The sequence below is a fragment of the Zingiber officinale genome, chromosome 8A (genome assembly GCF_018446385.1).
Source record: "Zingiber officinale cultivar Zhangliang chromosome 8A, Zo_v1.1, whole genome shotgun sequence".
Taxonomy (NCBI): domain Eukaryota; kingdom Viridiplantae; phylum Streptophyta; class Magnoliopsida; order Zingiberales; family Zingiberaceae; genus Zingiber; species Zingiber officinale.
In genome coordinates, this window is record NC_056000.1 from 7328877 (window position 1) to 7354342 (window position 25466).

Genomic DNA, 25466 nt, shown 5'->3' on the forward strand with positions numbered 1-25466 from the left:
TAAAATGAAACGTAACGTTACAACTTTATAGTTGACATGATCAAATTGTAATAAATTATACAAGAGCCATTGATGGGAAATCAACATATTCTAAATTAATTCAAATATTTGTATCGAATAATTTATTCTTGTTTTTCTCATGTGTTGTATAGATGTTTATTATTTATTTACGTTGATATAAAATGAAGTACAATATGCATATCATATATTAATTGTCATGTGGAAAACTTGTGACGTTGACAAGCTGTAATATCAGTTTAAATATCTATATATGGATGAGATGGAATAAAATGCTTGATGAACTTGCATAAACCTTACAGTGATTATGAATTGGATGAGGATTATATAAAAAGTCAACTTCAGCATCGATGCTGGAATTTATTGAATATTAAAATTTATATTCATGAAACCCTTAGCTCTGATTAAAAATATTCCCTTATTGGAAGGATTATTCAAACAAGAAAGGAAATCTGAGATGTCATCGCCCCCCTTCTTCGCCCTCTCTATTCTTGCAGGTTCGGCTCTGGAGTTTTATATTTATAAAAGGGCTATTTAATTTTCAGAATACCTGTATAGTTTACGTTGATGAAATAGAATTGTAATAAAATATAAAAAATCATAAATTCGAAATGTTATATAATATTTTTTGTTTACATAGATAAATCAAGATGAGAAATCTGTGTAGACAACCATCACACTCCTCACCTCATGCTTCCCGTCCGACCAAATGACCGTCGCCGGCGCCGTCGAGTTCCCTGGCAATGGCCCGCCGGAAACCGACACAGTGAACTGCCCCTTCTCATTCAACTTCGAAAACTCCAACTCACTCGGATTCACCACTACATTAAGTCTGTGATCAGCCCAGACCTCCGCCTTATACATGCAGTTTTGGGGGCCGCCGACGTTGGTCACTGTTCTAAAGAACTTTGCGGTGAAGGGTGTTCCGGACTGAACATGTAAGGCCATGGAAGGGTAATTGAGATCCCTCGGAGTTCTATTGGTTATGGAAGAGCAGCAACCGGCGTCGCCGGTGACGATCCTGATCATGGTTTCGTTGTAGCCCGAATTGCAGAGCATTTGCACGTAGTCACTGGCACCGGCGTCGTAGACGAGACCTGGGTCGACGGCCTTCACCGGGTTCAGTTGGCCTGCTCCGTAAGATAATTGGTCTTGGCCGGCCGAAGGATACATCGGTTTAGCTGTAAAAGACATGGTCAAAATGAAAAACTCTGCTTAAAAAAAAAAAAAGAACAAAGGTATATAATGTTTAAGCAGGAGACCTGTCGTCATGAGCGCAGACATGATGGCTGCCGGCGACCAGTTTGGGTGGAAGGACTTGACGTAGGCGGCGGCGCCGGTTACGTGCGGACAAGCCATGGAAGTGCCCGAGATTATGTTGAACTCTACGAACCTCGTGTCGTTGGGGAAGCCCGACGGTGATGCAACCGGTGCCCAAGCAGCCAAAATGTCAATTCCTGGAGCACTTATATCAGGCTGCGAACACAAATACATTCACATGTATTAGGAATATTTATACAAAGTTTCCCATGTTGCGATATAATTAAATCCCTTAAAAACGTGAAGGTAATCGAACTGAATGATGAATTAATCACCTTCAAGATGTCAGGAGTGATGGTGTTGGGGCCTCTTGATGAGAATGAAGCAACCAGGGGAGCCTTGGAGTCAAAAACTTCTTCACTTTTAAGGATGTTAGCCACAGGATTTCTGGACAAAATCATATTCATGGATTAATCTATCAGTCAATATTAATAGTACCTATAATTTCTCTTAGGAAAAAAAAAATGCAGTGTTCTATAGTTATCGTGAACCTAATCTGGGCTCCCTAATCATTTTTTTCTCCTAAAATCATATCTTGCAAGTAAAGATGCAAGTACAATTCTTTCTTTAACAAAGATTAAATTAAAATGCTAACTGATCCCTCAAGTATATATAAGCACTCACTTAGTACGGTTTATGTAGCGCAAAAGGTTAAGGCCATCCGCGGAGCTGACTACAATGGCTGGTCTTGGGAATGAGAAGGAAACATCAAGTGAAGAGTCATCTATATATACCAATCCTTTAATGCCTGTATTAAAAGTTTCGAAAGAGAAGAAGTTGCAGAGAACAATCTTCCCTTTCACCACGTTTTTATCTAGCAAAGTGCAATCCCTGAAATAAAACAAAGAGTGGACAAGTTTGATAATTGAAAACAATATCACATCAAACTGGTTGCATCTATGAAGAGAGATCCAATTATCTTCCTACCCTGATAAAGTAGTTGCATTTCCCGGCAAGTAGAGGAAGGGGTCAAATCTATTTTCCGTGGCAAACGTGTTTACAGAAGCTCCCTGCATTCATTTTCAAGACAATGAATGAACAGCAGTTTTGCATATGGTCAAACTTACATCATCTTTAAATTGACTAACTACTCACCAAAGTGGAAACATGATCTCCGGTGACTAACGTGTCAACGATGTGCCTATCGATGCTGCTCGCCGCCACCGACACCATCCAAGGTGCCACATTCGTGACCGTGCCATGGCCTGGCCCTTCGTTCCCCGCTGAGGCCGACGTCAAAATCCCATTGGCCATGGCGTGGAAGGAACCGATAGCTATCGAGTCCTGGAAGTAATCCACGGGGAAGATATTGCCGAGCGACAGGGAGATGACATCGACGCCGTCTGAGATAGCATCATCAAACGCCGCCAAGATGTCTTGATCGGTGCACCCGAACGACCAACACACCTTGTACACCGCGAGCCTCGCCGACGGCACGGCCCCCCGCGCCGTGCCCTTGGCAAGGTCGTAGAGGCTGGCGCGGGAGACGCTCCGGCCGGCCGCTGTGGAAGCTGTGTGCGTCCCGTGACCTTCGAAGTCGCGCGGTGACGGTTCGTTCGATGTGTAATCGCTGAAGCCATTGTAGTAACGTGCGCCGATAATTTTGCTTAATAATTCAATCATAAATTTATGTTAGTCACAAAACAATTATAAATGCAAATGATCGAATTTTATGTACATACTTGTTGCATGTCATATTTACGCAAGCACCCTTCCATTTCTTCGGCGGAGGTCCCAATCCCCGATCATTGAAGGACTCGGATTCCGGCCATATTCCAGTATCGAGCATTCCGATGATGACATCACTTTCCAATAGGGGATTCCTATTAACACTCTGCGAGAAGTTAATGAAATCCCATGACCTCGTCGTGCGAAGTTTCAAGGTTTTACTGCGGAATACTGAAACTATTCCCACCATTCCTGCAATATAATTCGTGTTCAATATTTGTAACTGATTTATAACATATCTACAATTAAAACTATTCCCTCTATCCAATATACCGCTCAATTTTCCAGCCTCGTCAATTGAAAGTTTGGCAGCAAATCCATTGAAACTCTTCTGATAACTATACACCAATGACTCACTAGGCGAACTGCATTATCAATTATTTTAGTCTCAAAATTTAACAAAATATAATTTTTCAAAAATTAATATATATATATATGTAATTATTACCAGTTGACAAGAATTTCTTTAAGCAAATTAAGATGGAGTTCAGAGGTTGGATACTGAGATGAGGGTTGAGCTCCCATATACACAATATATACCTGCAACATGTCATTCATATATGGTAACATCGATTGATTCAGTACAGAATAAAGAATAGTGTTTACAAAGAAAATATATATTTTTTTTTTTGAATTACCCTTCTTTCTTCATTTGAAGACGCTGATGCAAAGAGAAGAACAAAGGATATGAAAAACGAAAGAGAAATCGGATTTGATGATGGAGAAGAAGCCATTACTCTTCCTATGGATTTCTGTAAATTTTCTACTTAAGATACATGGAAATTTATAGTGCTCAATTTTTAGGGTTAGAATTGTTGATGTATTAATTTAATGCATGCCAACTAACGAAGAGTTTACTAATTCAATGGAGAACATGCATTACATGTTGCCACCGTAATGCAACACTATAAACTGTAATAAATCATAAAAGAGAAATTGATTGGAAATCGACATATTCTTAATTAATTCAAATATTTGTATCGAATAATTTATTCATGTTTTTTCTTTCATTATTGCACCATATGTATGGATGTTTATTTATTTATGTTGAGATAGAATCACAATATACATATATATTAGCTGTCATGTGGAAAACTTGTGATGTGGTTTACCAGCTGCAATAGCAGTTTAATTAAATATCTATATATGAATGAGATCGGAATAAAATGCTTGATGAACTTGGTCAAACTTTACAGTACTGATTATGAATTGAATTAGGATTGTTTTAAAATGTCAACTTCACCACAACACTTGGTCCTACTTTAGCTGTCTATTGAATATTAAGTTTACTATTCATGAAACACTTAGCTCTGATTAATAAATTCCAGGATCATGTCTTCTAGTAGAACTCCACCACAACTGTAAAACTCTTTCTGCATTTCATTATTTTTCTTCATTCGTAAACCCTTTTTTAATTAGCATCAGCCATCTGGAAACTAAGTTAAAACAAGATTGAATTGTTAAACTAGATAACATCCAAATTGGGATGACTGATCTGGTCGATGAAAATTTTCCCTGGATAAATCAAAAAGTGATTGTGGTGAGTGACCTAGAAATCTAACATCCCATAGTTGCACGCTCTATCTGAAAAACAAATTCTATAAATACCAAAGGGACTGCTTCAGGTATTTATAGATGAAAATAAATCGGAAAGTGATTGTGATGAGTGGCTCAAAAATCTAACATCCCATAATTGAACGCTCTATCTAAAAACTAAATTATACAAATACATCATAACTGAAGATCGAATCATGAATATTATTTTTTTGTCATTGAAAGTACGGGCGAACCGAGAGTTTCATTTCTTGCCCAAGCTGTGCAACTATTTGGTTAAATCTAAAAAATGGATGAAAATAATTTATTTCGGAAATTTAATTTTTATTTTGAAAAATATCATTTAATTCAGTTAATTCTATTTGAATTTGAATTAACTAAATTAATTAAATTATTAAAAAAATAAATTTTATTTATTATGTTTCATATATAATTTATAATATTTGTTTAATATTTTATATTTAATATTATTTGTAATTTTTATTATTTTAAGGTTGAATTATGATAAAAAAAACTATATCAAATTTTAATTATTAATATTGTGTGGGTATATATATAAACAAATTCAGTTAATTCAATTTTAATAAAACTTCGATTTGGATCCGTTAGTTAAAATTAAATTAGTTAAATCAATTTTCGATTAATTCGATTTGATAATTAACCAAATCAATCTAATACTCACCCTAACTACTCTCATCTAATCAAGTTGTACTCAAACAGTTTATGAGTTTGATAACATAGTTAGATTTTCGACTACAAATATTGATTTGGATTATCTTATGCCCTTATCTAAAAATATCGTTTGATTATGACCGAATAAAAAAATGACCATCTTAAAGTGACAGTTTTACCTTTGCCACTAGCAAGTTTAATTTCTTAGTGTGTCGAGCTCGACGAGCGATCCTACGTGACCTTGTCGGGAAGCGATGGAGAGCGGACTATCAGTGAGCTAGCTGGAATGTGAACGGGGAATAAGACTTTGACCAAAGAACTTCAGGAATCGTCTGCAACCATTAGCAAAAGGAAGAGGGAAATTGTTAGTAAGCGAACCAACGGAGTCCTTGGCACTGCTACTTCGACGATCAAATCAAAAAACAGCGGGAGCAATGCAATGGCACAAAATAGAAGAAAATATGAGGTGTGAGTGTATATGTGTGCACGTACCTATACTAGCACCCCTTTTAAAATGTCTTTCACAATCCCCGTATTTAATGAGACATTATCTTGATGTCAAACTTGTCCCATCACCATGCTTACACTATATATAGCAGTCACATCATGAGTATGAAAAGGGTGCGTTGTGTATCTATAACAGATAAGATCTTCTGATTCTCTGATAGCCCATGCACTGTATTAATGATGAAATGGGCTCATGGCCGAGAGGTCTATTGGGCTATTAGTTGGAAAATGGACCCCACATAGGGAGCCCACTTTTTTATGAGACCTAAATGGACTGTGGAGATATTCTAAGAGGAAGTAAAGCTCTATGAGCGATCTAACAAACCAGTGTTGGTTCTTTTATAGTCAATCTGATCGACTGCTCGGGAGATAATGAGGAGTAGAGCCTCGTGCGGGTCTGGCAAAGCTGGGAGTGGGGCCGATAGAGAGTATATTTGATCGTCAAAAGCTGATCGGGAGAGAGCGGGGAACAGAGCCCTATACGGGTTCTACAGAGCCAGGAGTGAGCCCGTAGAGAACCTGTTCGATCGACGGAAGCTGATTGCCAGAGAGCAAGGAGCAGAGCCTCGTGCTTGTCCGGTGAACGCAAGAGTATGGCCCGTAGAGAGACTGTTCAATCAACGAAAACTGATCATGAGAGAGCGAGGAGTAGATCCTCGTGTGAGTTCGGTGGAGATGGGAGTGGGGCACATAGGGAGCCTGTTCGATCAATGGAATACTATCATGAGAGAGCGGAAAGCAGACCCCCATGAGGTCCGGCAGAGCCAAGAGTGGGGTCCGTAGAGCCTGTTCGATCGGTAGAAACCGATCAGGAAAAGGAGGTCCTGCTAAGCCAGCTACTCGATTTTTTGACATATCTTGGACTTTGACTGACACCCGTACTGGCCCATTGACCACCTAGGTCCACTGAAGGACTCTTCTTTATTCACAGTATTACAAGTCTCCCATTCAAGTCTAGTTGAAGGAGGTCTAGTCTCGACTGACTAGACCTCTTCGTTCTTTAATTTTTTCGATCATCCCCTAAACCTTTGCTAGCATCACTCTGCTACGCTTTCTGTTGGAACTTATCTTTTTCGAGAAGGGGATATGTCAGATGTCATAAATGCATGGTAATATGATGTGATATGAGTGATGACGTATTATGGTAATGATTCGTTAGTGACATCCATTATAAATGTCCTTTCCTATGGTGCTACTGTTAGAGTGTATACTAAAAGCCTAGCTTTTGGTATAAACATTTATCTAGAAATAAGAATCACATTGGTCAAATGTCTACATTTATGATAAATGTAGTTGCTCAATTAATTTATATTGTAGATAACATGGTGTGTGGTGTCACATACAGAAGATCATGTTATCGGTTCCTTATAAATTATAAACAGTAGCTCACGACCAAGATGGAAAGGAACAAACCATTGGAAGGTCGTAGTGTAATTAGGTATTAGTTTATCTTAACTATATAATTACACTAGTACACTTAGAGTGTATTGAGTAGGACCATTTGAGTTCGTTCCTTTTATACTGACTTTATAAAGGAACAAAGATCTCAGTTATTATGGAAGTGTGTGCTCTTAATCCTAATATAATAACAAGCACATATATTTGATATTTATTTCTTTAATTTATCAATGGGTGAGATTTAGTTCGATAAATCAATAAGCCCGATAAGTTGGGAAATGATATCACTTATAGTGTGTGTTGTTGATTATAGAAGGAAACTGTGTCCTAGTGATCTAGGTTGAGAATGTCCCCAAGAGGAGCTCATAAGGATTGTCATGTTAAACCCTGCAGGTGGACTTAGTCCGACATGACGATGAAGTTGAGTGGTACTACTCTTGGAGCAAGATATTAATTAAATGAGTTGTCAGTAACTCACTTAATTAGTGGGCATTCGATATCTTAAACACGGGGAGACTAACACACTCATAATAAGAAGGAGCCCAAAATGTAATTTGGGATTGGTGCGGTGGTTCAATAATAGTTCTCTAGTGGAATGAATTATTATTGATAAAATTAAGTTGTGTGTTCGGGGCGAACACGGGATGCTTAATTTTATCGGGAGACCAAAACCAATTCCTCCTCTCGGTCCCTATCGTAGCCTCTTATTTATAGAGTACTATACCCACCTATACCCACCTTCTATACCCACCCAAAGGGGGCCGGCCAAGCTAGCTTGGGAACCAAGCTAGGGCCGGCCTAGGTATAAATTGGGGTGGCCGGCCCTAGCTTGAACCCAAGCTAGAGGGGCCGGCCATATTAATTTAAAAAGGGATTTTAATTTTAATTTTTATTATGTGGGAGATATAATTTATTAAAGAGAATTAAAATTAAAATATCTCTCTTGTAAAAGATCTACAAAAGATTAAAGAAAGAGATTAGATCTCTTTCCTTATTTGTAGATTGGTGAGATATTTTATTTTCTCTTTAAAAATTATTCACATGTTGTAAAATTAAAATTATAGAAATTTCCTTTTATCAACCATGAAGAGATTTTTAAAGAGAAATTTTAATTTTAAAAATTTCCGGAAACAAATTAGGAAGTTTTAATTGTTGATTAAAACTTGTCTAATTTATCTCTTTTAATGTGGCCGGCCATTAGAGATTAAATTGTAATTAAATTTCCTAATTTGCCTAGGCCAAGGAATATAAAAGAAGGGGTGAGGGTGCCTTCACAGGAAACAACCTCTATTATTTCTCTCCCTCTTTTCCTTGGTGTTGTGGCCGGCCAACCTCTCTTCCTCTCTTCCTCTTGGTGGTGGCCGAACCTTCTCTATTGGCTTGGAGCTCTTGTGGTGGTCGGATACTACTCGGAGAAGAAGAAGAAGAAGGAGAGAAAACTTGTATCCCTTGGAGCTTGGTTGGTGTTTTGTTCTTCGTCCTTGGTGAAGCTTCTTTGTGTTGGCCGAACCTAGCTAGGAGGAGAAGAAGGTGGTTGGTGGTTTCTCATCTCGGAAGATCGTTGCCCACACAACGTCCGAGGTTAGAAGATGAATACGGTAGAAGATCAAGAGGTCTTTCTAAAAGGTATAACTAGTAATTTTTCTTTCCGCATCATACTAGTTATTTTTGGAAATAATACCAAATACAAGAGGCTTACGATTCTAGAATTTCGAATATGTTTTTCGATGTTGTGTTCTTTTGTTTTTTCTTTTCCTTGTGATCTGATTGTTCTTTTCGGTTAACCTAAAGTTATTTTAGGAAATTAAATATTAGCTTTCTATAAAAGGTTTTGTCTAGTCGGTGGTGGTTGCTCCCATATCCAAGAAGGCCATGTGCCTCGCCACGTCAGTACTGGGAACCGATTATGAAAATTAATATTTAATGGAATTAATAACTTAAGGTGATTTGGGTCGAACGTGTTAAGTTCCGCAGGAGACCCAAGTCAAAACCTAAAAGAACGAATAGATTAAGTTTTGGATCAAACGTGTTAAGTTCCGCAGGCGATCCAAAATTTAATTTAAAAGAACACATGGTAGCTAGGAAAAGGTTCAGACCTTTGTACAAAATTTTTGTACAGTGGAACCTCTAGGTTTTCCGAGTAGCAACCAACAATTAGTATCAGAGCTAGGGTTTTGCCTCTGTGTATTTGGTATTAGTTTAATTATGCACATGTCATACATAATTTAGGCAGGATAATAGTAGGATGTGCTAACTTTGTGGATGCAGGATCCAACTATTATGGCTTATAGTTATTATGTGTGTGATTGGACCCTTGGACATGTCAAGGGTATTTTATTGTGTGTGCATGATTGTATTATAAAATACAGCAGGAGCTGTATTTAGTTTTATTAGGATTTTATTTTTGATCTAGATACATGTACATTCCTTTTATGGAATATAGGATCAAAATGTAAAATTCTATTTATGTCGCGAATCGAATCTTGCAAAGCGTGGAACCTTCTAAGGACCAGAGGCGCAGCGGGTGCAGTGGCCAAATATGACAGCAGCTTGGGATGACAACACACGGAGGACAACAAGAGATAAAAGCCATAATAGTTGAAAATTAGATTTTCTATTTATTGCTTTTATATTGTGTTGTGTGTGCATGTTAGTTTACAAGTTTAGTAGGCTAGCATAGTTAAAATTCCTCATTTATAAATAACTAAGTGGGAGAGGGACTTTTAAGTAAATCCAATGGTCTCCATTACTGGTTTGTAAGTGATGCAAACAAGCTTGCGCGTTGGCTCTGAGTGTCTTCCTCCATAACGGATGAGCTTGTTTGTGGATCACTAGAACATACTTCCATTTTTGGATGACTATAGGAAGTTAATTAAGAGCGTGTGATCTTCCCCAACGGAAGGGGCATAATCTTATTAATGGACTTAGTGTCAAGTAATGGTATACACTTAGACACATCTAATAGTATCCTCCCCATCGGAGTCACTGCTATTATTTGTGTGACCAAATGATACCAACTATTAATTTTATTTGTCAAAAAGTTAGGTTGACAAGATAATAAAATTAATGGGTTAAAACCCTCCTTTTATAAATGTTGAATTTGTATACGTCCACACTAACGTGGCATGCAAAATTCACGGTGTTTGAGGTGTTGGTGAATTTAAATAATATTGTTGGAGGAATCAATATTTTTTTTTAAATTCAAAAGTTTTTGACCAAATATTTGATCAAAGACAGATCAACTATTAATTTTATTCGTTATAAAGTAAAGTTGACGAGATAATAAAATTAATGAATAAAATCTCCTCTTCGATTTTGTATACGTCCACACTATCGTGGCATACAAAATTCATGGGGATTTTTAAGGAGTTGATCTTGACCAAATATTTTTGTGATTCTTAGGATTTAAATATTTGTCAATCCCCTAGTAGTCATACTATAGAAAAGACTTAGTAGTCCCAATTGTAATGATTGGAAATAGGACTTGGACATTAAGGTAGACTGTCTTCTTAAAACTAAGAACAACATAGGTGTATTTAATTCATTAGTTGAAACATGTTTAGTGGTGTTATCTACCAGAACCTAGAGTGTAGATACATATGCCATTAATCATGTCCGCAATTCATTGCAGGGTTCCAGGAAACCCGGCAACTAAATGAAAATTAAAACACCGTCCACATGGGCACTACTGTAAAAATGGTAGCTATTGCAGTGGGAGATGTTTATCTTTTGATAAGAATAAAATATGGATTTTTGAGTAATTGTCTTTACGTACCAAGTTTAGAAAGAACTAGTTTTCAGTTTCTAAACTATTCAAAGAACTTGATATTCTGCCTCTTTTAATAACAAAGTTGTTATTAAGAAAAAGAGAGAAGTTATCTGTTCTGGTACGTTGGTTGGCAATTTATAAATCCAATAACTCTCACGATGCAACAAATGGAAATTAGTAACACATCTTCTAACTTTAAGAGAAAGTAACCTTCGAAAATGAACCAATTATATCTTTGGCATCTAAGGCTAGGTTATATTAACTTGAGTATGATTCATTGGTAGCTGATGAACTTTTGGGTTCATTAGTAGTGGAAATCTTTCCAACCTGCGAGTCTTACTTGGAAGGAAAAATAACCAAGAAGCTTTCAAGTCTAAGGGGTATGAAGTCAAAGATATGTTGAAATTGGTTCATTCTGATTTGTGTGATCCTATGACAAGAGGTAGTATTGAATATTTCGTCTATTTTATAGACAACTATTCAAGATACAAATAAATTTACTTAATGTACCGCAAGACTAAGTACTTTGATTAGTTCAAAGAGTACTAGGCTGATGTGGAGAAACGGCAAAGTAAAAAGACACTATGGTGAAATCATAGTGGCAAGTACCTCTTGGGAAAATTTAGGAGTCACTTATCAGAAGTAGGGATTCAATCCAAACTAACTGCACCTGGTACACCTCTACAGAATGGTGTAGTAGAAAGAAGGTATAGGACTCTTATGGAAATAAGTAGATTGATGATGAGTTATTTTACCAAATTCATTTTAAGGATATACTCTGAAAACGGAAGTGAACATAGTACCTTCCAAAGTCAGAACTCTCTACTCATATAGAATTGCTGAATAGGCGTAAGCTTATTTTAAAGCATATTTGGATTCGGGTAGTCCAGCACATATGCTGAAGAGAGACAATGATAAGTTGGATAGGAATTCACTTGTTTGTGGGTTATCCTAGAGAAATGAAAGTAGGTTTATAGTCTTAAAAATCAGAAGGTCATTGTTAGCATCAATGACCAATTTTAGAAAAAGGACTATGTAATAAACCGTGTACCCATAAGAAAACTTGTTCTTAAGGAAATAATAAAAGACATGTCTAATCTAGTACCAATTGTACAAGATGAGATACCACAAGGAAACTGCAACACGTATCACAAATGATACACAATTGCAGAAAGTGCCTTGTCGTAGTGGGAGGGTTGTTAGGCAACCTAAATAGATTCATGTTTTGGGAGAGTTTTTGGACTCGATCCCTGGAGGACATGAACCTGATCTCCGGACATAAGACGAAGCACTCCAAGATAAAGATGCAATATCTTGGCAAAGAGTAATGAATAACAGAATTAGAATATATGTATTCTAATAAAATCTGGAAGCTTGTAGAACCACCAAATGATGTAAAAGCCTTTGGGTATAAAAAGGTCTATAATAGGAAAAGAGGGATAGACAGGAAGGTAGAAACTTTCAAAGCAAGGCTAGATGAAAAAGGAAACTTTTTCACTGGTAGCCATGCTTAAGTCTATCCGGATTCTTTTATCTATTTGGTAAGTGGATGTCAAGACAGCATTCCTTAATGGAAGTCTTGAAGAAAGCATCCATATAAAGCAACCAGAAGGGTTCATTGCAAAAGGGCTAAGAGCATCTTGTGTGCAAGCTCAATCAGTCTATGGACTGATACAAAGCTTCAAGGTCTTGGAACATCCAATTTATCAAAGTAATCCAGACCTTTGGATTCATTTAGTAACTGGATAAGTCTTGTGTATACAAAAGGTGTGATGGAAGCGTGGTGGTATTTCTTGTACTATACGTAGATAACATTTTTGGTAGTTGGAAACAATATCAAAATGTTGTCAGAAGTAAGGGTATGGTTGTCCAAACAATTCGATATAAAGGACTTGGGAGAATGTATATATTCTTGAGATCAAAGTGATAAGGGATCGTAAAAACAAAAAGAATATTTTACTTATTCCAAGCTTCATACATCGGAAAAATCCTTGCTCGTTTTAAGCATGCAAAACTCCAAGAAAGGTTTCTTACTTTTTTAGGATGGAGTAACTTTATCTAAAGATATGTCTCTGTAGACATCAAAGGAGATAAAGGAAATAAAGGCAGTTCTTTATGCTTCGGCTATCGGAAGCCTAATATATGCTATGCACGAGATCAGAAATCTGTTTTGCCAAGGGCATAGTTAGCAGATATCAAAGTAACCCTGGACAAGGACAGTGGACTGCAGTAAAGCATATATTGAAGTACCTTAGAGGCACTAGAGATTATATGCTAGCTTACAAGGCAATTAATTTGGTCATAGTGGGTTGCATGGATTTTGGCTTCCAATCGGATAGGGATAATAATAAGTCAACCTCGGGGTTTTGTGTTTACTTTAGGAGGTAAAGTCATAACTATGGAAGAGTGATAAGCATAAGTGTTTTTCTGGACTCCACCATAGAAACTTAGTATATGGCAAGCCTCTGAGGTAGCCATAAAAGCTGAATGACTCAATAACCTCAAGATAGACTTAGATATGATTTCTGGTTTGTCCAAAGATTGTTATAATTTATTGTAATAATGTTGGTGCAGTAGCAAACTCGAAGAAACCATAAATCTATAAGGCAAGTAAACACAATAGAGCGCAAGTATCACCCAATACGAGAAATCGTATAAAGGAGAAGTTGTTGCTTGCATCCGGTGATGACCTATAGATCCTTTCACTAAGGTCCTTAAGGCAAGAGCTTTTGATGGGCATGTTGAAGGGTTGGGAATCAGATGTATGGCGGCAATATGGCATAGTCTTTTAGTATAAGTGGGAGATTGTTAGAGTGTATACTAAAAGCCTAGCTTTTGGTATAAACATTTATCTAGAAATAAGAATCACATTGGTCAAATGTCTACATTTATGATAAATGTAGTTGCTCAATTAATTTATATTGTAGATAACATGGTGTGTGGTGTCACATACAGAAGATCATGTTATTGGTTCCTTATAAATTATAAACAGTAGCTCACAACCAAGATGGAAAGGAACAAACCATTGGAAGGTCGTAGTGTAATTAGGTATTAGTTTATCTTAACTATATAATTACACTAGTACACTTAGAGTGTATTGAGTAGGACCATTTGAGGTCGTTCCTTTTATACTGACTTTATAAAGGAACAAAGATCTCAGTTATTATGGAAGTGTGTGCTCTTAATCCTAATATAATAACAATCACATATATTTGATATTTATTTCTTTAATTTATCAATGGGTGAGATTTAGTTCGATAAATCAATAAGCCCGATAAGTTGGGAAATGATATCACTTATAGTGTGTGTTGTTGATTATAGAAGGAAACTGTGTCCTAGTGATCTAGGTTGAGAATGTCCCCAAGAGGAGCTCATAAGGATTATCATGTTAAACCCTGCAGGTGGACTTAGTCCGACATGACGATGAAGTTGAGTGGTACTACTCTTGGAGCAAGATATTAATTAAATGAGTTGTCAGTAACTCACTTAATTAGTGGACATTCGATATCTTAAACACGGGGAGACTAACACACTCATAATAAGAAGGAGCCCAAAAATGTAATTTGGGATTGGTGAGGTGGTTCAATAATAGTTCTCTAGTGGAATGAATTATTATTGATAAAATTAAGTTGTGTGTTCGGGGCGAACACGGGATGCTTAATTTTATCGGGAGACCAAAACCAATTCCTCCTCTCGGTCCCTATCGTAGCCTCTTATTTATAGAGTACTATACCCACCTATACCCACCTTCTATACCCAACTAAAGGGGGCCGGGGAACCAAGCTAGGGCCGGCCTAGGTAAAGATTGGGGTGGCCGGCCTTAGCTTGAACCCAAGCTAGAGGGGGCGGCCATATTAATTTAAAAAGGGATTTTAATTTTAATTTTTATTATGTGGGAGATATAATTTATTAAAGAGAATTAAAATTAAAATATCTCTCTTGTAAAAGATCTACAAAAGATTAAAGAAAGAGATTAGATCTCTTTCCTTATTTGTAGATTGGTGAGATATTTTATTTTCTCTTTAAAAATTATTCACATGTTGTAAAATTAAAATTATAGAAATTTCCTTTTATTAACCATGAAGAGATTTTTAAAGAGAAATTTTAATTTTAAAAATTTCCGGAAATAAATTAGGAAGTTTTAATTGTTGATTAAAACTTGTCTAATTTATCTCTTTTAATGTGGCCGGCCATTAGAGATTAAATTGGGAAATTTTATTTTATTTTTCTCAATTAAATCATGTCAAGGAAATTAAGGAAATTTTATTGTAATTAAATTTCCTAATTTGCCTAGGCCAAGGAATATAAAAGAAGGGGTGAGGGTGCCTTCACAGGGAACAACCTCTATTATTTCTCTCCCTCTTTTCCTTGGTGTTGTGGCCGGCCAACCTCTCTTCCTCTTGGTGGTGGCCGAACCTTCTCTATTGGCTTGGAGCTCTTGTGGTGGTCGGATACTACTCGGAGAAGAAGAAGAAGAAGGAGAGAAAACTTGTATCCCTTGGAGCTTGGTTGGTGTTTTGTTCTTCGTCCTTGGTGAAGCTTCTTTGTGTTGGCCGAACCTAGCTAGGAGGAGAAGAAGGTGGTTGGTGGTTTCTCATCTCGGAAGATCGTTGCCCACACAACGTCCGAGGTTAGAAGAGGAATACGGTAGAAGATCAAGAGGTCTTTCTAAAATGTATAACTAGTAATTTTTCTTTCCGCATCATACTAGTTATTTTTGGAAATAATACCAAATACAAGAGGCTTATGATTCTAGAATTTCGAATATGTTTTTCGATGTTGTGTTCTTTTATTTTTTCTTTTCCTTGTGATCTGATTGTTCTTTTCGGTTAACCTAAAGTTATTTTAGGAAATTAAATATTAGCTTTCTATAAAAGGTTTTGTCTAGTCGGTGGTGGTTGCTCCCATATCCAAGAAGGTCATGTGCCTCGCCACGTCAGTACTGGGAACCGATTATGAAAATTAATATTTAATGGAATTAATAACTTAAGGTGATTTTGGGTCGAACGTGTTAAGTTCCGCAGGAGACCCAAGTCAAAACCTAAAAGAACGAATAGATTAAGTTTTGGATCAAACGTGTTAAGTTCCGCAGGCGATCCAAAATTTAATTTAAAAGAATACATGGTAGCTAGGAAAAGGTTCAGACCTTTGTACAAAATTTTTGTACAGTGGAACCTCTAGGTTTTCCGAGTAGCAACCAACAGCTACCACGTGGCCCGACCATGTCTACTCTTTTAGTTCCTGAAGGGATGTCTGTCGATTAGACTACCAATGGTTTTAGTCTTTCGATCCGACTATTGTAGTAATTGACCTTTTTATCGGGCGGTTGTGTCTTAAACTCTTAGAGTTTACAAGCTCTACTGGCTCAAGGTTTGTGCCTACACTTACTCCATCCTTTCATCACTCATCGCCTACTGCCATGACTTAGTTTTTTGACCTACATCAAAATCTAAGTTTGATCATTAATGCAATTTGCACCAACAAAAAGAAGGCACTTAAAGCTACCTGCAATGGGTCTTCCTTAGAAGTTTTAGATCTGGAAGTACCAAAGCAAGCTATCTTTCTTACACTACTATAAATCCGACCCAAGTCAAAAAATGATTCAGATCTAGAAGATGAGTTCGAGTATGAATTAAGCCATGAATTCGTATCCATTTTCGAAAGTTCCAACGAGGAATCTAAGTAAATATTGGATAGTGGATGCTCTAGACACATAACTAAGGATCACACCAAATTCACCAAACTAACACTCAAAAGCATAGGAACGGTTGTCTTTGGAAACAACAAAAAACTTAAGGTAATTGGAATAGGTAATATTGAACTCGAATCTGATTTCGTTATTCAAAAAGTATTATTTGTTGAAAATTTTGAGTTAAGTTCAATTTACTTTGCATTAGTCAATTGTATGATTCTGATTATAAGGTTAAGTTCTTATCATGTGAATGCTTGATTAAGCACACAAACAGCCTAAAATAAAACTTAAGGGATTTAGACAAAATAATATCTATGTAATTAACCTAGCTAGCTTCTCACTTAAATGTCACTTGACACAAAAAGGAAAAATCTGACTATGACATAGAAGACTGTCTCACACTCACTTAAAAATATCACTAGATTGAATGACTTAGTTGAAAGATTACCAAAATTACCTAACTTAGAATCAATAATTTATAATGCTTGCCAACAAGAAAAACAAACTAAATCAACTCACAAATCAACTAATCATGCTCAAATCAACTCAATATTTAAAATATTACACTTAGACTTATTTGACTCATATGGAATCAAAGCAATTAATGGAAATCTATATTGCTTAGTAATAATTGATGATTATTCAAGATTCACTTGGGTAAGATTCTTAAGAAATAAAGATGAAACATTTGAAATCTTTAGTAATTTTTGTAAACAAACAAAAAATGAAAAAAATTTAAAAAATCAAAAGAATCAGGAGTGATACAAGAACAACAACAATCAAGCCTTATCCCACTAGGTGGGATTGATTATATGAATTTTTTTACGCCATTGAGCTTTATCTCTTACTATATCATCATCTATATTTAAATAAATTTTATCTTGATTTATTATTTCTAACCAAGTCTTTTTTGTCTTCCTCATTCTCGTTTGATATGTATATTTGTCATACAATTCATATTGCCTAATTGGAACATTTATTGATCATCTAAGCACATACCCGTACCATCTTAAATGTGTCTCTTAGAGTTTTTTCTCAATAGATGCAACTCCAATTTTTTCTCTAATGTTTTCATTTCTTATTCTATCCATCCTCATATGTCCACACATCTACCTTAACGTCATCATCTCTGTAACTCTCATCTTCTGCTGATGTGCATGAGTTATAGCCAAACATTTAGCTCTATATAACATTGCAAGTCTAACTGTAGTTTTATAAAAAATTTCTTAAGTTTTAGAGGTACTTTACAATCACATAAAACATCTGACTCTCTCCTCCATTTCAACCATCCTACTTGGTTCCGCTCGCTTGGGTCAGGGTCTTCCACTCTAGTTCTGTTGGCTTAGATTCGGGTCTTCCGCTCCGATTTTGCTCGCTTGGATAATTTCGGCCATCCGGAATAGGACTCACCCGAACTCATCTTCCGGCCTTCTCGAGCAACCTTCAACTATGGCTTCTCATCCCTCAGAAACATCATGCACCTCCTTCTCATCTGCCAACGTATTCTTCCACAGCACCTCATCCCTTAGACACACTGAGTCCGTTGACTCTCTTCCCTGCTGTCCTTTTCGCTAGCTACATCTTTCGCTAGACTTCCTGTGCTCCTAAGTTCCTGCACATTTAGACACAAGGCATAAAAATAACAACAAAACCTAACTTGACTTGGTTGATCATAATCTCCCCCTGTTGGATATGGATCAACCCAAGTTAAGGTAAACCAAGAGATAAATAGTAATAGAAATAACAAGTACATATTTTGCATATAAGAAAAACATGTGCAAAATTAAAAAATATACCCTCCCCCGAGACTTAATATCTAGTTATCCCCCCTTTGATCACATTAAAATAGGGTAAAAAAAGTCTAAGAAATAAAATCAAGAAGTTTTTAAGTTTTAAAAATCTAGATTTTTCTATTTCTATACCATTTTTGGAAACTTAAAAAAAATTAGTTTTGAAAAAATTCCCTTAGATAGAGAAAATGATAAGGTTCCACAGAAAAATAAATTTAACAGAAGAGTAATAAAATTTTATTTCTCCAACAAAAAAATTAATTTTAATTAATTTCTAATAGAAATTTTATAAACCAATTTATGTGAAAGCATTAGATAATTTTATGCTTTAACAGTTAGTTAATTAAATATTCATTTTAGTAATTGGCTTCCAAGTTGTGGTGAGGTACTAGCCCTTCTTGATTATTGGAATAACAACCACTTCTAGACAAAGTCTCTTAAAGAAATTAAATATTTAATTTTCTTTCTGAAAGACCTAGGTCTAACTTAAAAATAAAGCAAAAAAAAATTAAGTTAAACATGACTTTGAAACCCAAAATAGATTCCTTCCAACTAGATTAATTAAAATTTTTTTAGAGATATATCTCTGTAATATTCTTTTAATTTATCCCTTATGGTATCTAAAACATCAATTTATTCCATTATATTTTCTAACATGTGAGTATGCATTATTTTTAATTTCTTCTTTCAATTTTTTATTTTTCATTTTTATCTTGTCAAAATCCTCTAGTCGACAAGATATTGCTCATGTTAATTTTAAGTCTTCATTTTCTTTTAATAATTTTTTATTTTCTATCTCCAATTTACAAGAACTCTTCTACAGTATTTTTTATAAATTTAAATAATTAGTTAGGAGATAGGGACCATACCTAACTTATCTTGTCAATTTCTGATGCTCCCCCTGTAGTGCTGCTTTCCTCTGACGATGCTCCACCTTCATTGATGCTCATTGAGGATGAGTTTACTTCATCTTCTTCTTCTTGGTGACTTGCCACTAGCACAAGTCTGGCGATGGCTTCGATCTCCGATTTAGACGACGTTTCGTCCCACGTCGCCTTTAGATTTTGATGCTTTGTCTGGACTGGTCTTTTGTCCTTGCACTTGTCCTTGTTCTTGTCTTTACTCTTCAATTTAGTACAGTTGTCTTTCACGTACCCTTCTTCATTACAGTGGTAGCATCTTATTTTTCTTCTTCTTCTTTTATCGTGCACTTGATTAAATTTATTAGTTTTAAATAACTTTTTAAATCTCCTTACCATGAACGTCATTTTATCATCATCGAGAGAAGATTCAGACTTAGGTTCGTCCACTTTTGCTTTTAGGGCAATGTTGTGCTTCGTCTCCTTCTTCAGATCTACACATCTTGTTTCATGAACTTCAAATGTTGAAAATAATTCTTCTAAAGTACTTGCCTCTAGATCCTTAGAGATATAATAAGCATTTACTAAGGATACCCATTTAGAATTGTTAGGAAAGGCATTAAGCATGTACCTTAGTGAATCTCTGTTAGTTACCTTTTTTCTGAAATTCGTGAGTTCGGTGATGAGCTCTTTAATCCTTGAGTGAAGGTGTGTAATAGTTTCGCCTTCTTCTAATCGAAGGTTGCTGATCTAATTGCGAAGCAAGTCCCGTTTCGCGAGTTTAGATTCGGACGTACCTTCGTGTAGCTTAAGGAACTTCTCCCAAAGCTCCTTTACTGATTCATAGGCGCTGATTATGTTGACTTCTTGCGGAGGTAGTACACTCAGTAGATGGAATTCGATTCGTTCATTTGCTACAAAATCTGCTTGCTCCTTCTTTATCTATTGATATTCTTATTTTTCCTTTGGAGCTACAAAACTATACTTTAAGATTAGTAATAAATTAAAGTCTGTTTTGAAAAATACCTCCATTCTTCTTTTCCAAATCGTGAATTCCCCCTCAAACTTAGGTGGGTAGATGCTCTGTCCGGCCATCTCTTGTGCTTCGATCAGCGATTAGTTCTCTTGAAGTGAACTTGGTTCTGATACCAATTGTAGGGACCCTTGGCGGCGGTCGGCTAGAGGGGGGGGGGGGGGGGGGGGGGGGATAGCCTGCACAATAACAAATGAACTTTTCTCGAACTTTACAGCTTTATTAAACTAACACTTGCATAAAAAGAAACTGATTAATTAAAGAAAGAAAAGAAGCATAAAAGAAGTTACTTGCTTTGCAATCAGATGATTACTAATCTAAGGCAATTGAAGCTTACTATCAACATCTCCTTCAGGCAGAGAAGCACCTTACAGTGTTAACGGCTCACAAACAAGTAGTCGAAAAAAAGAGAAGCATTTACAAGTGTTGTTCGAAGCTACTGGGATCAGGGATGTATTTATAGTGTCAGGGTGCCTGGAAGGGTTCTAGGCGCCTGTAGGGGGATAAAATTTTATCCCCGTCGTAATGGAACATGCCACGTCGTGTTTAGATGAAAGTTCAGGTCCGAGCACTCGGAGGAGTTTTGGGTGCTTGGAGTCCGAGCGCCCGGACCCAAAAGTCAACTTCTAGCTAACTTTTTTGTTCGGGTCTTCCACTCCAGTTCTGCTCACTTGGGTTGGGGTCTTCCGCTCCAGTTCCGCTCGCTTGGGTCCAGGTCTTCCACTCTGGTTCCACTCGCTTGGGTAATTTTGGCTATCCGGAATAGGGCTTACCCAAACTCATCTTCTCGTCTTCTCGAGCAACCTTCCGCTCCGGCTTCTCATCCCTTGGAAATGTCTTGCGTCTCCTTCTCGTCCACCGGCGTCCTCTTCCACAGTGCCTTATCCCTCGGATGCACCAAGCCTGCCAACTCTCTCCCATGCCATCCTTCTTGCTAGCTGCGTCTTTTGCTCAACTTCCTGTGCTCCTAAGTTCCTGCACACTTGGACACAAGATATCAAAATAACAACAGGATCTAACTTGACTTAGTTGATCACATCAAAATCATCACGAGGTACTTACAATATTGACACCTCTTTTATAGAATTCTCTATATAATTTCTCTTGAGACTCTATCATAAGTTTTTTCTAAGTCAATAAATACCATGGGTAGATTTTATTTTTACTCCCGATATTTTTTAATTAATTGTCTAAGAAGATGTATAGCTTCTATTATTGACCTTCCAAACGGAACCCAAATTAATTTTCGGTCATTGTGGTCTCCTTCCTTAATTTTTTTCTAATACTTTTTTCTTAAAGTTTCATGGTATGACTCATTAGTTTAATACCCCTATAGTTTGCACAATTTTACACGTTCCCCTTGTTCTTATATAAGGAAACTAGAGTACTTATCCTCCATTGATCAGGTATTTTTTTTTACTTTCAATATCATGTTAAATAATTTTATAAGTCATTCAATATCTTGTTTCCCTAGGTATTTTCATACCTCTATCGGAATATTATCTGGTCCAATGCATTTTCCATTATACATCCCATTTAAAGTTTATTCTACTTATGAAATTTGAATTCTACGATAAAAATTTAAGTTTATATATTCATTTGACCTACTTAAATTACCTAAGTTAAGTTGGTCACCTAAACTTTCATTAAAAAGTTGATGAAAATATCTTTTCCACCGCTCTTTTATTTCTCCACTGTTTACTAGTACCCTATTACATTTATCTTTAATACATTTTATTTTGATAAGATCTCTTATCTTCCTTTCTCTCACTTTAGCTATTCTATAAATATCTCTGTCCTCTTCTTTTGTATCTAATTTTTTATATAATCGTTCAAGAGTTTCATTCTTTGCTTCATACAATACTTTCTTATCTATTGTATATTTTTTAAATTTTTTTCTTATTATTACAAATATATAATTCCTTATATGCTATTCATTTTCTCTTTCACTTTCTATTGTACTTTCTCATTTCACCACCAATGTAGATCCGCTACATTAATAGTCCCTCTAGTGTCAGCCCCATGGATATGGAGAGAGGTACATGCAGATACATAGGCGTCAGGTGCATGGTAAGGTAAATCTCAGGTCGTCAATTCCTGAGAATCGATCTCTGATCATTTCTCATTCTATCACTAAGATTCCTTACTTAGTGATACATGTCTCTTTGACTCACTGAGTGCACTCTTAGCCCATGTCATATTAGAATTATCGTATATTCATCTATTACTTGTACTCCTACCTTCTCTTTAAATATATTTTACTTCTCATCCTTTAACTTCCACCACTTAATTCAAGAAGTCGTGTATATATATATATATATATATATATATATATATATATATATATATATATATATATATATATACAGAATTGTTGTCCTAAGGACCTTTTGCTACGGAACCATACGGACAAACTCACGTGGCATATCTTTCTCATTATTTCTTATCGCGCCACAACAGTTTTTCCTTATTTTCCTTATTTTATTTTCCTCTCGTCGCCGCCGAAGCCTCGCGTTTCTCCTCGCCGCCACTGCAATTTCTCGCAGCGCCTGCTCTCTCTCTTGCCGCGATCCTCCTCGTCGCCACAACAGTCTCTCGCTGAAGCCTCGCGATCTTCCTCGCCGCCAAGACTCGCGGCGACAAGCTAACAGAGGCTCTCTCTCTCTCGCCGTAGCGAAGCTCGCCGAACCGAAGCTCGCCGCGCCTCCTCGCGCTAGCCACCCTCGCGATCGTGGTCGGAATCCGACGCGACTAGATCCCCTCGCCGCCGAGACTTCCTCTCAGCTCGGCGGTGGGCAGGCGGCAACAGTCGAAATCCATGACGCGATCCCCGACGGGTTCACCCCCTGAGCTATAGTGTGGGTGGGTCCAGGCGCTCGGAGGCCGCCGTCGGTGGGTAGGTGGTCGGCGGCGGGGCGGGTGGGGGCGCGCGGTGAGCATTGCGGCGAGAGAGAGAGAGAGCAGGCTGAGGCGAGAGAGAGAGAGAGCAGGCTGTGGCGAGGGAGAGAGAGCAGGCGCGGCGAGGAGGATCTCGAAGCTTCGGCGAGAGACTTCTGTGGCGGCGAGGAGGGCGGTGGGCAGGTGGCCAGCGGCCGGGCGGGTGGTGGGGTGCGCGGTGAGCATTGCGGCGAGGGAGAGAGAGAGAGCAGGCTGAGGCGAGAGCAGGCTGCGGCGAGGGAGAGAGAGCATGCGCGGCGAGGAGGATCTCGAAGCTTCGGCGAGAGACTTCTGTGGCGGCGAGGAGGATCGCGGCGAGAGAGAGAGAGCAGATGCGGCGAGAGACTGCTGTGGCGGAGAGGAGGAGGATCGCGAGGCTTGAGGCTTCGACAGCGACAAGAGGAAAAGAAAATAAGGAAAAATAGGAGAAAGCTATGCCACGTGAGTTTGTTCGTATGGTTCCGTAGCAAAAGGTCCGTAGGATAACAATTCTATATATATATATATATATATTTATATTAATACTATGTTGAGACATATATACAATACTACTAATGTTGGGTAGTTAAACTTTTTCCAGGGATGACTTTGTAATCTTTATAAATCTTTCTATCCTTCTTTTTAACCATAAGAAAGTTAATCCGCGGTTTATTATTTCTACTTTTGAACATGACTAAGTGTTCTTCTCTTTTCTTAAAAAATATATTAGCTAATATAAGTTCATATGTTATCGCAAATTCTAATATAATTTTCTTTTCCTCATTTTCTCGTTTCAAACTCATAACCCCCATATACCTTCTCATATTTCTTATTTTTTACTCCGACATGCCCATTTAGATCATCTCTTATTAAAATAATTTCATTTGGTGGAATATTTTATAATATTTCATCTAAGTCATCCCAAAACTTTGATTTAGTAGTTTCATCTAATCCTACTTGCGGTACATATATATTAATTATATTTATAGTTTTTTTCGCCACTATTATCTTAAGAGTTGTAAATCTAGAATGATTGGTCCAGTCGCATTGAAATTTTTTACCAGCCACCGAGATAAGCCAGAGTTCTTAGCTTGGACATATCATAATTGATTTGGGTTAAAGATGTTTGAGGAATATTAGGTCTTCAATGACACAAGGAAATGTTTAATTAAATTTAACTCATATTTTTTCAGATGATTCTTGTATCGAAGTTTTTAGATTTGCGACTTTCTCGTTTTTTTAATGATGTTAGATTGCCCCCACCTTTAAAGTCTTTTTGTATCCTCACTTGTCCCCGAGCTTATATTGTCATGATAAATATCTAGATTGCCACCTAGATATTTATAGTTAGATCTTTAGATATAGTATATTTGTAGAATTTTTTTTCTAAATGGGACACAACTAAAATTTACTGGAATTCTGAAATTATTTATCATACGCACTTCCTAATGTACTCCATAGTCAATAAAAAAATTTATAAAATTAAATCAATCATTATTATACTAATTAATAAAATTAACTGGATTTATTATTTATTTTTTTATCCTTTGTTTTTTTTCCCTCGCTTGTGGAAAATGCTGCGTCCTATCCCTACTGCTTTGGCATCATGTACCCACTTCTTTGGATCCATGTCTGCGATGAGGGGCAACCCTCCAACAATTTCGTGTCAGTAACTCTTCCTTGATGATGACTCCCAGTGGCAATTCAGGGGTCGACTCAAAGTTTGTAATGCCATTACTCCAGTGTAGTGACGACAAGTTAAGCTCAGATTTGGTGGACAAGTCTCATGATTAGTACATGAAGTGTTATGGGTCTGAGATTCAAATTTTGATATATCTGAGATAAATATCTTCTTTATATATTAGTCATTTTTCTAAAAATTAATAATCATCCGTAATTTACCTCTTACATTTGAAACGAATGGATGAGAGCACTGAAAATGATTACAATCATCTTTTGTTAACTTGGTTGATAGCTGGAGGCTACAGCAAGATGCAATAAATCATACACTCTAAGAGAGCGATGAGGTCAGGCAAAGGAGATTTTCTTGGCTCTCCCCAGTCAAGAAGGACGTGTAAGTATATGCCGACCAATTGCATCTACAATTCTAGGTTGATAGAAGAAGAAAGGATGAATAAAGTTATTTATATCGTTTTGTAATAAAAAAATTATATTAAATAAAAAAATCTTAAACTAAGCATGAATAAAG

General features: G+C 36.8%; 1 protein-coding gene across 1 annotated transcript; it reads right to left on the minus strand.

Annotated features, from left to right (window-relative positions):
- Nucleotides 1-663: 663 nt before the first annotated feature.
- On the minus strand, nt 664-24887 carry LOC122010477 (subtilisin-like protease SBT4.3). The gene is made up of 11 exons (XM_042567017.1): nt 24870-24887; nt 23393-23662; nt 3515-3606; nt 3340-3431; nt 3021-3258; nt 2434-2944; nt 2266-2348; nt 1963-2169; nt 1614-1725; nt 1281-1494; nt 664-1199 (listed from the first exon to the last, which is right to left on the minus strand). Exons 1-11 carry the CDS (start codon nt 24885-24887, stop codon nt 664-666), a joined length of 2373 nt encoding a protein of 790 aa, XP_042422951.1.
- Nucleotides 24888-25466: the final 579 nt, after the last annotated feature.